This window comes from Heterocephalus glaber, unplaced genomic scaffold (genome assembly GCF_053883595.1).
Source record: "Heterocephalus glaber isolate CG9 unplaced genomic scaffold, H.glaber_assembly_v1.0 deba00001185, whole genome shotgun sequence".
Lineage (NCBI taxonomy): Eukaryota > Metazoa > Chordata > Mammalia > Rodentia > Bathyergidae > Heterocephalus > Heterocephalus glaber.
Genome location: NW_028258208.1, coordinates 142424 through 159947, shown reverse-complemented (window position 1 = coordinate 159947; position 17524 = coordinate 142424). Strand labels below are relative to the sequence as shown.

At 38.4% G+C, this 17524-nt stretch overlaps 1 protein-coding gene across 1 annotated transcript; it reads left to right on the top strand.

The window, feature by feature from the left end:
* Positions 1-276: 276 nt before the first annotated feature.
* LOC147828246 (olfactory receptor 14I1-like) lies at positions 277-1257 on the top strand. The gene has a single exon (XM_087210706.1). The coding sequence runs from the start codon at positions 277-279 to the stop codon at positions 1255-1257; it is 981 nt and encodes a 326-aa protein (XP_087066832.1).
* Positions 1258-17524: the final 16267 nt, after the last annotated feature.

The window sequence follows — 17524 nt, the reverse complement described above, 5'->3', positions numbered from 1 at the left end:
TTACATGAATTTGATTTCATTTTAGAAACTATATTGCTTAATTCTCTAATCCTATTAGTATAGAAACTAAAAGAATAACAGCACTTGGGAAAAGAAAATCAAACAAGTACAGACATTCACTAGATTTTAAGATGCTTTATTTTTTCCACTTATAGTCTCCTGAGTTCCTGATTATAAGCCACACTGCAGATCTAATGGGAGTTCTGCATTCTGCTAGTAGCATTCTCGGCTCACTTTAACCCCTGAGTCTGCAGAGACCACGGCAGGTGGGCAGATATGGACAACCTCACCATCTTCACAGAACTCTTCCTCATGGATGTCACAAGCTCTGGGGAGCTCCAGGTTCTGCAAGGTGTGCTGTTCTTAGTGATTTATCTGGGAGCACTAACAGGAAATCTTGTGACTCTCACTGTCATCATGACAGACACACATCTGCACTCTCCCATGTACTATTTTATAAGCAATGTGGCCCTCATAGACTTCGGCAGCATCTCAGTTGTTGTTCCCAGAGCTGTAGTCAATTCCATGACAGGAAGTAAGACCATATCCCTAACAGAGTGTGCTACACAGGTTTTCCTCTGGCTTCTTTTTGCAGCTATGGAAATTGCCCTCCTGGTGGTCATGTCCTATGACCGCTATGTGGCCATTTGCTACCCTCTGCACTATAGGCTCATCATCACCCCGAGTCTGTGCTCCCAGGCCACAGCTGGCTCCTGGGCCTCTGGTCTGGTCTACTCTGCTATCCACACAGGCACTCTGTTCAGACTTCCCTTCACCAAGACCAATGTGATCCAGCAATATTTTTGTGATGTTCCTCAAATTTTGAGGATATCATCTCCAGATGTACAGTATTCTGAATTTATATTGGTTGTTGTTTTTATTTGTTTTATCTTAGGATGTGCAGGCTTTATATTTATATCATATATCAAAATATTTTCAACTGTGCTCAAGATGCATTCCATGGAAGCCCGTAACAAAGCCATATCCACCTGTACCCCACAGCTGTCCATTGTCTTTTTATTTTTCATTGCTGGGTCAGTGGCTGCCTTAGGTCCCATTGCAGAGAAACCATCCCTTAAGAATCTGCTGACTGCCGTGTTCTACAGCATGGTGCCCCCATTTGTGAACCCCATCATCTACTGTCTACGCAACAGGGAGATCAATGCTGCTCTGGGCAGATTATTCAACAGATTCTCTGCATTTTCAGTTAAAAATTTCTTGGCCAAAACAAAAGTCTCATCTATCATTGGAAAGTAGTTTTATTCAATAATGATTTATATTCTTAAATTTTGATCCACACCCCTGGACTGTGTATTTTTAGCTGACACTGTGTATTTTGGTTGTCTGTGTGTGTCTCTGTGTATATTTGTTATGATGAAGTACAAATCTATATCTCAGTTTTCTTGCTCAGTACTTTTTATATTTTGTATCCCTTCCTGAAACACTAGAAGTTTGTGTGTATTGACAAAATGTTTTGAAAATATTTGGGATATATTCAGATAAGACCAAAGACAGGTATTATAAAGAAGAGAGCTTGAGTTATGTGTTCCACCTTAACAGCTGCCTGTGCTGTTGAGAGAACCTCAGGTGCTGGAACTGACCAACCTGGAGAAGCATACTGAGTGGTCCTGTGAGAAGACCCTGCTGTATGCACTGTGCTCTTTGCACTCACTCTTCCACTCAGGCTGGGATAAGTGACAAGGATATTTGACAGGGGAACAACTCAGGCCTGAGGACACAGTGGGATGATTAGCACTGATATTCTTGCCTCCCCCTTCCATTGCATCTGCTAAAAGACTTTTTATTCACTTAATGAAAATTAGGACAAAAAACAACTGAAATTCTCAAAATATTTTATTTTGAAAATTTGCTTTCTCCATGTGCTCTGAATGAATAGATTAACCTCATGGTTTATTCACTCAAAGTTGTGCATAAAGAAAAGTAGTTATCAGATTTTAGCATGGAGACAGATGAAAAGGTAACTGCTCCTGGTATTTACCTGGGGAGTGAAAGGTAATGCTTGCATTTGTGGTACATTTTTCTAATCAAATAGAGTGTACAATTCATTGGTTGAAAATGAATTTTTCTGATACCCAAGATCTGATCCTTCAACCCATGGCTAAAATAAGTACAGTATTGGAAATTTTGTGTCTCATAACTGAATCCCACAATTGTCTAGATTTTTGTCCAGATGTCCTTTCTAGGAAAATCTCAGCATTGAGGCTCTGGTGCCCATTTAGCCCCAGTCCAGCACTGGAAGAACAGGCACATCAGGCTCCTTGCATTGCAGTACTTACCATTCCCATTAGAAGCAAGTGTCCTTTGACCCCATGGGCCTCCTGCCATCCATAGCTCATTTCCTGGTGAATGTCTGAATGTGGCTCTCCCTCCTCTGATACCTGAGACACCTCACATTGCAATGTTTCATCCCTGAGGAGGCTACATCTGCTCTTCAGCTTTTTATAGGTACAGGTGACAATTATGTATTTATATAAGGGGAAAATCTGATTTAATTTGTATATATTTTATGAAATATTTCCTCCAACCTAGATAACTAATATATCCACATTTCTTTTTAAAATATAATGTTATCTTGGTCATGTTTGCTGCTTTCAAGGAAAAAATACCTTTCTAATTTATATTTAAATGACACTGTTGAGAAGGTAGGATGTCAACAATTCTGAATGTTTGAATATGAATTCATTTTGCCGTATTTTTGTCTTTATTTAGATTTATGTAGATTTTTCTGCCCAAATTTCTTTTTCTCCAGATATTTGAAAGAATAAGAAGATTGATTTATTGTTATAGTTAATTTATAAATTAGTTCTTCTTTGTTATGGCTCTCTACTTAGAACATATGATTTTGACTAATAAATTTTTAAATTTTTACATCAGTATGTTTTTTTCTTTGTATTAAATTCTTTTATTGGTACATTGTAGGTATACAACACAATTACATTTCTCATTGGGAATTGTACCTTTATATAATGCATCTTGGTTCTTATTTTTTTCCCATTCCTAGCCCTCCCTTCACGCCCTCCACCCTTCCCTATTTACAAAGACTTTACTTCAATTTCTCATCATTTTTTCCTTTCGCTTCTTTCCTTTCCCCTGTGCCTCCCACTAAGCCTACACCTTTGGACCTTTTATTCCTATTTTACATTATCGATTATTCATTCTAATCATTGGTACATTTTAGGTATACAATATAATGACATTCATCATTGGAAATTTGCACCTTTACATAGTCTCTCTTGGTTCTTGTTTTTCACCTTTGCCTAGCCCTCCCATCAACCCCTCCAGCCCTCCCTATTTACAAAGATTTTGTTCCTATTTTTCCATTTTCTCATATTAATCCCATTCCCTTCTATCCTTTCCCTTAGCCCTCCCACTTCCTTCCCCTTTGCCCCTTTTCTTCCTATTTCACATGACCTGTTATACATTTAGTCCTTATTTACACTTTCAGTTTCTCACATCAGAGAAACTATTCAGTATTTACACATGTGTGTCCTATTTATTTCACTGAAGAGTATTGCCTCAATGTGCATCCACTTAGCTATAAATGTCTCTAATTTCTCATTTTTTATGGCTGAGTAGTACTCCATTTTATTAAAAAACCACATTTTCTTTATCCAGGCTCCAGTTGATGGGCATTTGGGCTGTTTCCAAGTTTTAGCTGTTACAAACTGCGCTGCTATGAACACGGGTGCACATATATCATTGTGGTATGATTCTTTTAATTCTTTGGGGAAGATCCCCAGCAGTGGAATAGCTGGGTCAAATGGGATTTCCAGTCTTAGTTCTTTGAGGTATCTTCATACTGATTTCCACAGTGCTTGCCCCAGTCTACACTCCCACCAGCAGTGGAGCAGGGTTCCTCTTTCCCCACAGCCCCACCAGCATTTGTTATTGGTTGATTTCATGATAGCAGCCATTCTTTCTGGAGTGAAGTGCAATCTCAGCATTGTTTTCATTTGCATCTCTCTAATGACCAGTGACGTTGAACATTTTTTCATGTATTTATTTGTTATTTCTACTTCTTTGTCTGAGAAATGTCTGTTCATTTCAGATGCCCATTTTTGGATTGGGTCTTTAAATTTGGGAGATCTGATCTTTTTAAGTTCTTCCTAGATTCGAGATAGTAGACCTTTGTCTGAGGAAGAGCAGGTGAAGATTTTTTCCCACATTGTGGGTTGTCTCTTCACACTGCTGGTGGTTTCTCTTGCTGTGCAGAAGCTTTTTAATAAGAAGAGATGCAATTTGTTGATTGTTTGTGCTAGTTCACGGGTAACTGAGGTTTTGTTCATAAAATCTTTTCCTAAACCGATGTCTTCAAGGGCTCTACCGAACCTCTGTTCCAAGTGGTTCAGAGTTTCTATTTTAATATTTAGATCTTTAATCCATTTTGATTTTAATTTACTGCATGGTGAGAGATATAGGTCTAGTTTTAATCTTTAACAAGTTGAAACCCAATTTTTCCAGCACCATTTATTAAAGAGGCTGTCTTTCCTCCAGTGAGGGTGTTTGGCTCCTTTGTCAAAGATGAGATGGCTGAGTGTGTCTGGTGTTGTTTCTGCATCTTCTAATCTGTTCCACTGGTCCTCAAGTCTGTTTCTTTGCCAGTACCATGCTGTTTTTATCACAGTAGCTTTATAGTAGAGTTTCAGGTTGGGGATTGTGATATCCCCTGCCATGTCTCTGTTACCTAGAATTGCTTTTGCTCTTCTGGGTCTCTTCTTATTCCAAATGAATTTTTGGATTGTTTTTTCGAGGTCTATGAAGTATGCTGCTGGGATCTCAATTGGAATTGCATTAAATCTATATAGCAGTTTTGGAAGTATGGCCATTTTCACTCTATTAATCCTTCCTACCCAGGAGCAGGGGATGTCTGTCCATTTTCTGATATCATCTTCAATCTCTCTTTTCAGAGTGCCATAGTTTTCAGAGAAGACTTCTTTGATTTCTTTCATTAGGATGATTCCTAGGTATTTCAGTTTTTCAGATGCTATTGTGAAAGGAATTATTTGCCCTATTTCTCTCTCAGTGAGTCTGTCATTGGTGTAGAGGAAAGCTATTGATTTTTGTGTGTTGACCTTGTAACCAGCTACTTGACTGAATTTGGTTATTAAGTCTAGAAGACTTTTGGTGGAGTTCTTGGGGTCTTCTATATAGAGTATCATGTCATCTGCAAATAATGACAATTTTACTTCTCCATTGCCTATCTTTATTCCTTTTATTTCTTTCTCTTGTCTGATTGCCGTAGCTAATGTTTCCAGAACTATGTTGAACAAGAGTGGTGATAGTGGACATCCTTGTCTTGTTCCTGATTTGAGTGTGAAGGATTTCAGTTTTTGACTATTTAGTATGATATTGGCTGTTGGTTTTTCATAGATGACTTCTATCAGTTTGAGGTAGAGACCATCTATTCCAATTTTTTTGTAGGGTTTTTATCATAAATGCTTGTTGGATTTTGTCAAATGCTTTTTTCTGCATCTATGGAGATAATCATATGTTTTTTGTCCTTGGCTCTATTGATACAGTGTATTACATTAATTGATTTTCATATATTGAACCATCCCTGCATCCCTGGGATGAATCCCATTGATCAGGGTGTATGATCTGCTTGATGATCTTCTGCACTCTGTTTGCCAGTAACTTATTAAGGATTTTTGCATCTATGTTCATTAGTGAGATTGGCCTATAGTTCTCTTTTTCAGTTGGGTCTTTCTCTGCTTTGGGGATCAAGGTGATGCTTGCTTCCAGGAATGTATTTGGGAGTACTGCTTCCTTTTCAATTTCATTGAAGAGTTTAAACAGTAGTGGCAGCAGTTCCTCTCTAAATGTCTTGTAGAATTCAGCAGTGGAGCCATCAGGGCCCGGGTTTTTCTTAGGTGATAAGTTTTTAAGTACGTTTTCAATTTCATTGGTTGATATTGGGTTGTTCAGAATTTTTAGGTCTTCTTCATTCAACTTTGGTAATTCATATGTATCTAGGAATCTGTCCATTTCTTCTGTGTTGTCCATCTCATTGGTGTATAGGTTCTGGAAGTAGGTATTGATGATCCTCTGGATTTCTGCTGGGTCTGTTGTAGTTTCACCCTTTTCATTTCTAATTGCATGGATTTGGGCCTTTTCTTTCCTTTTTCTGACAAGGTTGACTAAAGTTTTGTCAATTTTGTTGATTCAAAGAACCAACTCTTGGCTTCATTGATTTTTTGTATCATTCTCTTAGTCTCCATTGCATTGATTTCTCCTCTGATCTTTATAATTTCTTCCCTTGTATGAGCTTTGGGGTTGTCCTGCTCTTCTTTTTCTAGAAGCTTGAAGTTCAGCATCAGGTTGTTTAATTGGGCTCGTTCTGTTTTCCTAATATGTGTATTCGCTGCTATGAATTTCCCTCATAAGACTGATTTCATTGTGTCCCATAGATTCCGATATGTTGTATTGTTGTTGTCATTTAGTTGAAGGAACTGTCTGATTTCTTCTTTAATTCCCTCTATGACCCATTGGTTATTCAGAAGTGTGTTGTTCAATTTCCACGTGTTTATGAAATTTTTTGAGTTTCTTTTGCTATGGCTCTCCAATTTCATTGCACTATGGTCTGATAATATACAGGGGATAACTTCAATTCCTTTGCACTTACTTAAACGTTCTATATGTGAGTATGTGGTCTATTTTGGAGAATGACCCATGTGCAGCTCAGAAGAATGTGTATTCTGATTTTGTGGGGTGGAAGACTCTGTAAACATCTGTTAAGTTCATTTGTTCAAGAGTTCGATTGAGTTCTAGTATTTCAGTACTTATTTTTAGTCTAGTTGATCTATCTATTTGTGACAGTGGGGTGTTGAGGTCCCCCACTACAATTGTATTAGTGCATATATGGCTTTTCATGTCCACTGGTATTTGTTTTATATAGTTGGGTGCACAAGTGTTTGGTGCATAGATACTTATGATTGTCATCTCTTCCTCTTGGATTCTTTCCTTTACAAGGATGTAGTGTCCTTCTTCATTTGTCTTAATTAGTGTTGGTTTGAAATCTACTTGATCTGCCAAGAGGATAGCTACTCCTGCTTTTTTTCAGTTTCCTGTTGCATGCAGTATTGTTTTCCACCCTTTAACTTTCCGTCTATGAGTTTCCTTTTGAATTAAGTGTGTTTCTTGTATGCAGCATATTGTTGGATTTTGCTTCTTGACCCATTCTGCCAGTCTATTTGTTTTGATTAGTGAATTGAGACCATTAACGTTGATGGTTATAACTGAAACATATTGACTTGTCATTGCCATGACTTTTTCTTTTTGTTGGGTTCTCCCCCTTTACATTTAATTTCTTATCATGCCAGATGGGTTCATTCTGCTTTGCATCCTGGGGTTGTGATCCTCAGTGTCTGTTCCTAGGATATTGTGTAAAATTCTTTGGAGTGCTGGTTTGGTATTCACGAAGTTCCTAAGGTGCTCTTTGTCATGAAAGTATCTTATTTCTCCATCCATTTTGAAAGATAGTTTTGCAGGGTACATCAATCTGGGTTGGAGGCTGTTTTCTTTTAGGGCTTGGAATATGTCACTCCAACCTCTTCTTGCCTTGATGGCTTGCATTGAGAAGTCTGCTGTGATTCTAATGGGCTTTCCTTTGTATGTGATTTGTTTCTTTTCTCTGACTGCTTGGAGAACTTTGTTCTTCTGTTGTGTTTCTGGAATCTTAATAGTTATATGCCTATGTGTAGATTTTTTTTTTGATCAAGGCTATTTGGAGTCCTATATGTCTCACTTATCTGTATGTCAAGCTCTTTTCCCCTGCTTGGGAAGTTTTCTGCCATTATTTCTCTGAAGAGATTTTTTATGTCATCTGCACTCTCTCCTGTTTCTTCATTGAGCCCATTCAGTCTTATGTTATTCTTTTTTGCACCATCTAGCACTGCTGCATTGATTTCTCATGTTCCCTTATAATTTTGAAGCAATTTTTCTTTTCCTGGTCTCTAATTGCAATCTTATCTTCTAGATCTGAAATTCTGTCCTCACATTGGCTCATTCTGCTGTGTAGACTTTCAATGGAGTTTTTCATATGCTGGAAATCGATTTGCATCTGTTTTATGGATTCCATTTGTTTCTTATGTTGGGATTCCATCATGTTCCTCAGCTCCTCTCTAGATTTATTAATCATGTCTTGTACTAGGGGCACAATTTCTCCTGTTATCTGAGAAATTATTTCTGATTTCATTTTTTCCAGATCCCCTTTTGTTGCCAGTTCAGTGGGTCCAGGTGTTTGAGTATCAGAGGATTCCATCTCATTTCCCTTTGGGGTTGCTGTAGGTGATCTGGAAATCTGGTTGTGAGACTTATTTATTTGTTTTCTCATTTTGACTGGGGCAGGGGTCTGTTAGCGCCTGCACAGATTACCTCCTCTGAGCTGGGTGAGGTGGGACAGGGGCCGGGAGCAGTGGTAGGTATGGTGACCCCAAAGCCCTTTCCTGTGGGCTGGGAGCAGCCGGAGGGATGTTGGCCAGGAAATCCCTTCCTCTGAACCAGGGGCAGTGGGATGGTGGCTTAGAAGCCCCTTCCTCTGGGCCAGGAGCAGCAGGACAGAAGGTGGCCCAAAAGTCCTTTCCTCTGGGCTGGGAGCAGCAGGATGGATGGTGACTGGGAAGCCCCTTCCTCTGGACCAGGAGCAGTGGGACGATGGCTCAGAAGCCCCTACCTCTGGGCCGGGAACAGTGGGACTCAGTACATTGGTCTGGTGGTCTGGTGTCCTCTGCGCCTTGGTAATGTGGAATCAGATGGCTGCCTGTCTGCAATGTTGTGATCCAGTGTCTTCCGCGTGACTCAGGACCCCAGCAGGGTGCACACAGACCTTCCTGTCTGCAGCGGGCTGACTCGGCATCCCCCATGTGACCCAGGACCTCGGCAGGGCTTGCACAGACCTGCCCCTTTGCATTGGGCTGACCCAGCACATGCTCCGTGGGCCTGGGGACCTCGGCATGGTGTGGGCAGACCTGCCCATCCACAGAGGGGTGATTTGGCACCTTCTGCATGACTCAGGACCTCGGCAGGTCATGCACAGACCTGCCCATCTGCAGCGGGGTGACTCGGTGTGTGTTCCGCACGACTGAGGACCTCGGCAGGGTGTGGGCAGGTGTACCTGTATGCAGCGGGGTGACTCGGCATCTTCCACATGACTCCCCCTAGTATTTTTTAAATATTTTTATTGGCTATACTATTATGTGTTAGACTTTTTCAATTATAATACTCAAGTCCTTTACATTGGAAAATTTTTAGGTCTAGTTTTTTGTTTTGAGTAATTTTATGTAATTACTTATTTACAAAATATAATCATAGCCATTTAAAGGATGCATAGGCATTCCTTAAGGTTTACAATGTGGAATGTTGAGATTAATTATCAAATTTATCATCCATTCCACTTACCACTTTTAAGGGTGAGCATTCAAAGTTTACTTTTATCAGCTATTGAAGATATAACATGCATTACAATGACTGTATATTTACTATTCTCTGCAATAGATCACTAAAGCCTAATCTGTTTTGTTGAAATTTTGTACTCCTTGGTAAATATTCCCATGGTGCCCACTCAACCCCCTCTTCCAGGATCTGGTAGCAATCATTTTATTCTCTAGATGTATGAATTTAACTTTGTGAGATTCCACATAGAAGTGATTATGCCTGGCATGTTTCAAATAGCATAAAGCCCTCAGGGTTCAGCCACTTTGGAGTAAAAGCCAGGACTTCCCGATTTTAAGACTGTATAGTTCCATTCCATTAGTGTATATGCTGGATTTTCTCTCCTAATCTGATGAGGAACACCTAGGTTGCTTCCATGTCAACAAAGTTTCAGGGACTAAGAGATGAAGATATTTCTCCAGTAGAATGATATTAGTGTCTTGGATACATACCAGGGATGGGATTGCTCTAGCCTATGTGCTTTAGCTTCTATATAGATGTCCCCACAAAGCCTTATCCTTCACAGATGGGGCTTTTTTGAGGTTCCTGGAACTAGGGTGTATGAATATGGATCATAGGTTTGTGATAACTGGATTGCTTTTTATGGAGAGTTTTGATCATGAGAGATTATTGAATTTTGTCAAATGATTTTCTGCATCTATTGAGATGATCTATAAATATATACTTCATCGTGTCAGACTGTTATATCAATACACTAATATGCATTCATTCAACCAAAATCATTTCCCAAGAGTAACTCCCATGTGATCAAGTTAAAACTTACTTTTAATGTGCTGTTGAATTTGGTTTGACTGGATTTTGTTGGGGATATTACATGTATACTCATGAGGAATAATGGCTGGCAAAGTCTTTTCTTGTATTGTCTTTTTTAAAATTTGGTAATGGGATAGTGTGAGACATATAACTTGAATTTGAAAGAATTCCTTCCAGAAGGTCCAGCAGGCACAATGTAAACTCAGAAAGAACCTGCAGCCCCAGTGATAAACAACAGACCAGCAGCAGCACTAGGAAAAATAATGCTTATAAAAACCTTAAAGCAGAGAAAGTTTTACTCTGAAAGTGCCTCCTTCAGAATGGTAGGCTAGCTTTGAAGAAATCCACTGAATTGCTCCCATATTTATAAGTGATCCAATAAGAAGGCCAATTTGAGAAGAAGGCCAATTGGTTCAGACTGAGCTCCTATGGGAATCAAAAGTCACTGAACAAACTCTTCAGTGTCCCTGGTTCAACCTACACCAGTGATGTGGTAGGAGATGCTCACAAGAGCTGGTTGTGAAAAGAGGGGCTATTCATAGACTCCCTGAGAAGCTCAGGGTGAAGAGATCTCAGGTTGTGCAGGATTCAGTGGTGGCAGCAGCAGCTCATTCTGTTGGGAGGACCCAGGGCTGTTACATGGTGTTCTCTGAGGGAGCTGGGTCATGGTGCTGGGCTGTTGTTCTCACTCACAGAAAAGCCCTGTACCTGCAGGGGCTGTCTTCCCTCCCTGGATGCCACCTTCCAGAACTGACCCCAGTGATATGGTGAAGAGTTAGTTTGAAGGTTTTCCTCTTTGGTTCCACAGAATAAAAAACATTCTCCAAGAAATCTGCATTTAAATGAACTCTCTTTCAAGCTCTTTACCTAATTCAATGACTTAAAATGCTAAGTGAATTTTTACATAAAACAAAGAGATTTGTAAGTATATCTGAGATACTCAACATGCACATGTGTGATCTTCAGTAACATACATGAACAAACACACACACACACACACGATGGATTAAATGCCACCTTGGTCATATTTCCAGTGGCTCCTACTCACAGTTTTATTACCACATCAAAATATCTTTTGTAGTTTAGATCTAAACTGTCCCTCTAGGGGCCAGGGATTTAGCTCAGTGTTTCCAGGGCCTGCCTCACAAGTGCAAGGTCTAGAGTTCAATTCTGGTACAAAAAAAAAAAAGATTAAAGGAAATGTACTTTTAAAAAAATAATAAAAATAAACAGTCCCTCTAGAGCCTCATATGTTGGAGTCTTGACTAGATGATGTGTGCTATCCTCATCAGTGAGTTCATCCTGGGGAGTTCAGTTGGTGACTCTCCTTCTGGGAGAGGGGCCAAGTTAGGGGTGGTCACTGCAGAAAAACTCTTCCCAGCACCTCCTCTCTGTGTCTGTTTCCTGGCTGCCATGTGGTAAGCACATCTCCTCTGAGATCACTTCTGCATTACCATTTTAGCTTGGAGCCAGTGCTGAAGTCTACAAAACCTTTAGAGAGAAACTATTGGCACTACTGTTTAAACACTTCAGAGAAATTGAAAGGGAAGCAATACTCCCAAATTCATTCCTGGAAGTAAGCACAACCTTGATACCATAACCAGAGAAAGACCAAACTGAAAAAGAGAACTATAGGCCAATCTCACTAATGAACATAGATGCAAAACTCCTTATTAAGATACTGGCAAATAGAATGCAGAAGATCATTAAGAAGATCACATAACCCAACCAAGTGGGATTCATCCTAGGGATGCACAGATGGATGAACAACCACAAATTAATAAATGTAATACCCAATATTAATAGAACCAAGTACAAAATCCATATGATCATATCAATAAATGCAGAAAAATTGTTCAACAAAATCCAACACTCATTGATGATAAAGACCCTGCAAAATATCGGAATAGACTATCTCAACCTCAACCTGATAAAAGCCATCTATGAAAAACCAATAGCCAATATCATATTAAGTGGTCAAAAACTGAAATACTTCATGCTAAAATTAGAAACAAGACAAGGATGTCCACTGTCACCGTTCCTATTCAATATTGTTTTTGGAAACATTAGCACCAGCAATTAGACAAGAGAAAGAAATAAACGGAATAAAGATAGGAAACAAAGAAGTCAAATTGTCACTTCATCCTGCCAAAGTCAGCACCACGTGCCCCCAGATGCCAGCACCACAGCCTAGCATCTCATAGCATTGGAAGAAAACATCAGTTGCACATCAACTAGCACAAAGGTAATCAACTGTGACCTCATCTTATTAAAAATCTTCTGAACAGTAAGAAAAACCACCAACAACATGAAGAGACAATCCAGAATGTCAGAAAAAATTTACCACCTGTTCCTCAGACGAGAGTCTACCTTATAGAATATATAAAGAACTTAAATAAATGAGACCTCCCCAATTTAGAGGCCCAATCGAAAAATTGGCATCTGAAATGAACAGACATTTCTCAAACAACTAGAAATAGCAAATAAACATGAAAAAATATTCAACATCATGGTCATTTGAGAGATGCAAATGAAAACACTAAGATTACACCTCACCCCAGAAAGAATGGCTGCTATCATGAAATCAACTAATAACAAATACTATCTGGGTTGTGGGGACCATGCTCCACTGTTTGTGGGAGTGCAGACTGGTGCAACCACTGTGGAAATCAGTATAGAGATACCTCAAACAACTAGGACTAGAGATCCCATTTGACTCAGCTATTTTCCATGCTGGATATCTTCTCAAAAGTATTAAAAGAATCATACCATACTGATATATGTGTACCTATGTTCATAACAATACAGTTTGTAATAGCTAAAACTTGTAAACAGCACCAATTGCCCATCAACTGGATACTGGATAAAGAAAATGTGGTTTTTTTATATAAAACAACCATAAAGAATGAGAAATTAGAGATATTTATAGCCAAGTGGATCCACATGGAGTCATTACTCTTAAATAAAATATATAGGACACAAATGTGTTAATAGTAGTTTCTCTGGTGTGAGAAATGGAAAGTGTCAATAAGGATAAAAATGTATCACAGATAATGTGAAATAGGAAGAAAAGGTGCAGAGTAGAATGGCAAGTGGGAAGGGTAGGAGAAATGAAAGAAGGGAATGGAATTAATATAAGAAAATGAAAAACTGGAAAAAAAGCCTTTGCAAATAGGGAGGGATGGAGGGGTTGAAGGGAGGACAGGAGAAGGGTGAAAAATAAGAATCAAGATATATTATGTAAAGGTACAAATCTCCAGTGATGAATATTATATTGTATACCTAAAAGGTATCAATAAAAATTAATTTTTTAAAAAAGAACTCTTTTGGACAGGCTGGGGATTTAGCTCAATGGTGTTGTGGCCTGCCTCAAAAGTTCAAGGTTCTGATTTCAAACTGTGGTACCAAAAAGAACTCTATTGGAAATTTGATTAGTCTCAATGGTGTGGCAGAAGAATCTTCCCAATTAAAGGCTGGAGGAAACTTGGTCTCCTTGGAGTCTGGGATCACCAGGTCCCCAGAGCTCATCAAATGTGTGACCCCCACCCATCCTTGATGAAGACTCACTGGGCTCACAACTACTTCAGAAGTGGGGCTGAGTGTGACCTGTACTAGGAGTCTCATTGAGAAGATGAGTGTGTGTTTTACTCACTAAAGAAAGAAGCAGGTGCAAAGATCCTGCTGAGATTCTTAAAATTCTGCAAAACAATATTCATGTCAGTGAGATTAGGCTCATTACTCCACTGCTCAGGTAAATTTTTACATACTGATTAATATATTTTCCTTAGCACCAGTAAGAAATAAAACATACACAAATACCTGAGAAATACTTTATATTCTTAAACCAACTTAAGTATTCCATCCCCATATAATATAGATGTCTTTTTCTGGATTCTAATGTTTGTTTTAGGCAGTTAGATCTCAAATGCCCATCAAAGATCTGTGTTTCATGGATGGCCCAGGTCACAGGACAGAAATCATAGTGGTTGGAAATTATCTTGGAATTAAGCAGTAGGCCTTATGAGTTAATGTTTTCTTGAGCTGGAATTAAAAGGGTAATGAAATTTATACAAGCTCATGAAATTTATGAGGCATTTCATGGAGATCAAACTACATGAAATAAATATTTTTGAATTGGCAAAAAATGTTAAGTTGTCTGGTATGGTCATTAATACATTTGATATCAATAACAGCTTGATTTTAATAAAGTATAAAATCATAATGCTGATCTTCTAGATATTATATAATTATATGTCATCCATTTAAAATTTACGGAAAATTAGGCATCATACTCATCCCACAGCCTATATTTTAAAATTATGAGGCAAATAATTTCAAAATATCAATGAATTGAAGGAGCAGGAGGAGGAAGGATCCTGGGATATTTTCTATTCTGTGGAGGATTGGCATGCACTATGATGAGTAGAAATGTAAGGTGAATTTAGCACAGGGAACCTGAAACCTTGTTTGGACTGCAGAGATGATAAGGGGAGATCAAGATGGAAACAAGACTGTGAATGGCCATATCTAATTTGTTATTTTGATAAAGGAAGTTAAAAGAACCTGAAATGTGGTTTGCATTCATGACCTAATAGTAACAGTGCTTGCAATTAAGTTAGTCAATCAGCATTGGTTTCCATAGTAACATGCTGTGCTCAGAGGATTTTCTCTTAATGCAGAGAAATAAGGCCAAGTGAAGAAACCACTGGTAATTCAGATGATAAGCAAATAAAGCGATTCCTTAAAAACATTTTGCTACAATCATGCAAAGACATATGAGAATATCATTGTAAGCTAATCATTAGTACTATGCATAAAAAAGACAGAAAAATGTGAATTCTTTGTGCAATAGAAATTAATTACATTTAAAGTATTAACAAAAAGTGTTGATGGTAATATTTTTAATATAATAATCCCAAAATTCTGGTTATTCCAAAGAAAATAAAATAATATTTACATCCAACCCTCCATACAACTTTTTTTACATTTTCTTGAATATTGATTCCAGTTTCAACTTATGACTTCAGTTTTTTCAAATAAAAATATTATGTCTTATAGCCAAGGATGCAAGGACTTGGATTATTTTCATTGGGGTAATGGTTCTCCTCTATCTGGGGAAGTTATCCTCTTTGGGTAAGCGCTGGGAGATAGGGAATGAAACTTGAGAATGTAAAGCTCTTTCTTGGAACAAAGCTTATTATCAGTCACCACTAGGCCATGACTATGGCTAGAATTCCAGATATAGTGAGAAGTTTGTCTTCTATTCTCTTTTCCTGAATTATACCCCTCTAGTTAATAGCTAATTCTAAATATGATGGTTAAACTTTTAAGGTCTTCATTCTTTAAGAGTAATTCTTCAAGCAGGGTGGCTATAAACTGTGTAAATAACACATTTTTAAGAGAATGCTTCTGAATGCCAAGAACAGGGGTCAGTAATGACAGCAACACCACTGCAATTAAAGTCCACTCCACAGGATTGTGTATATTTCTATTTGTCAATCTGAAAGTTTGGACAAGATTTTGAAGTTGAGTGTAAATATCTCCTAAAGTAATCTGAAGAGGTCCCAAAAGTCCAGGAAATACTTTACTCAATTTTTCAAGTATGATGAATTTTCTTATCTGGTCCTGGGAACTTGAATCTATCAGTGGAAAGGTGGGATCATGCTCTTCTGAGTTTTGTGATATGGTGGTTTCTTCATTCAAAACATACTGTCCTCTAAAAAATTCTCTGATCCTCAGATTTAATGTTTCAGTTTATTTTTATAAGTTCAATGCAAATATTTTTAATATTGAAAAATAATTTGTAAATGGATTGTTTATGAATTGAAATGGTTCAAAGCAAGCACAAATGTCTTAATTGTATTTAAGTAATTATTTTATCACAAGGAGATTTTATCAAAAGCTATGAAAGCAAGGAGAAGGAAGGTCTGGATAGAACTGAATATTGGAATCAAAGCATAATAAAACCATATCTACCTGTACCCCACAGCTGGCCATTCTCCTTTGTTTCTCATCTGTTTTTGTTCCCATTGCAAATAGACCATCCCTTAAGAATCTGTTGACTTCCATGTTCTACACCATGGTGCCCCCATTCACGAACCCCATCACTACTGTCTACCCAACAGGAAGATCAATGCTGCTCTGCAAAGAATGTTCAACAGATATTCTCTGTTCAAAGTCAAAGTTTTTTCAAATAACACATATATGTCAATCTATGAGTTAAAAGTAGTTTTATTGTTTTGATGTATGTTTTAAAACTGGGATCTAAATTGTGGGTTATCTCATTTTAGATTTCTCTGCACATATTTTTTGTCTGTACTTGTTAAGATGAAGCACAAATTTTGCTTTACTTTTCATGCTGACTTTGCAGTATATTTCATGTTTTCTGAGAAACTAGTAATCTAGTCAATACTTAAAAATGTTTTGAAAATATCTGGGATGATTCAGAGCTAAAAACAAAGACAGGCACCATAAACAGCAGGACACATATTATTTGTACCCCCTTAACAGACCACTGTGCTGTTGTGAGAACCTCAGGTGCTGGATTTGACCAACCTGGAGAAGTGTACTTAGTGGTCCTGTGAGAAGACCCTGCTGTCTGCACTGTGTTCTTTGTACTCACTCTTCCACTCAGGCTGGGATAAATAACAAGGTGTTTAGACAGGGAACAACTCAGTCCTGAGTACAATGAGATCCTTCCAGCCCCTTGTACTATATGTGCAAAAACCCTCTTCTCATTCAATGAAAATTAAAATGAACACAACCGAACTTCAAAAAACTGTAGTTTAGAATTTTGTGTTTTCTTTTTCTGCTCTAGATGAAAATATCCAGGCCGTGGTTGATGCATTCAACCTGTGGAAAGGGAAGAAAAACAGCTCAGGGTAGCATGGAGACAAATGAAATGAAAACTTCTTTTGGAATCTCCTTTTAGATCAGCAGATAATGCTTGCACTGTGTGATGCTCTTTGCATCAAATAGTGCATACATATGGATTCACCCTAAAACAAGTGTTTTGCTTTCTGACTTCCAAGAACTGAACCCACAAACTTGTGGCTAATGCACATATTGGTGATATTGTGTCTTAGAACAGAATCCTAATTTCCTGTCTTTTTCATCTAGAAGCCCTGTCTAGGAAAACCTCAGCATTGAGGCACTGGCTGCAGTCCAGAATTGAAACCACTGGCACATCAGGCTCCCTGTGTCTCTGTACTTATTGCTCTTGGCAGAAGCAAGTGTTGTTTGGTACAATGGATCTCCTGTTATCCAGAGCTCATATCCTAGGGAAGGTCAGGATGTGGCT

Bases quoted from the DNA above. Each gene is read 5' to 3' on its own strand.
- LOC147828246 (XM_087210706.1), top strand. From the start codon at position 277: ATGGACAACCTCACCATCTTCACAGAACTCTTCCTCATGGATGTCACA.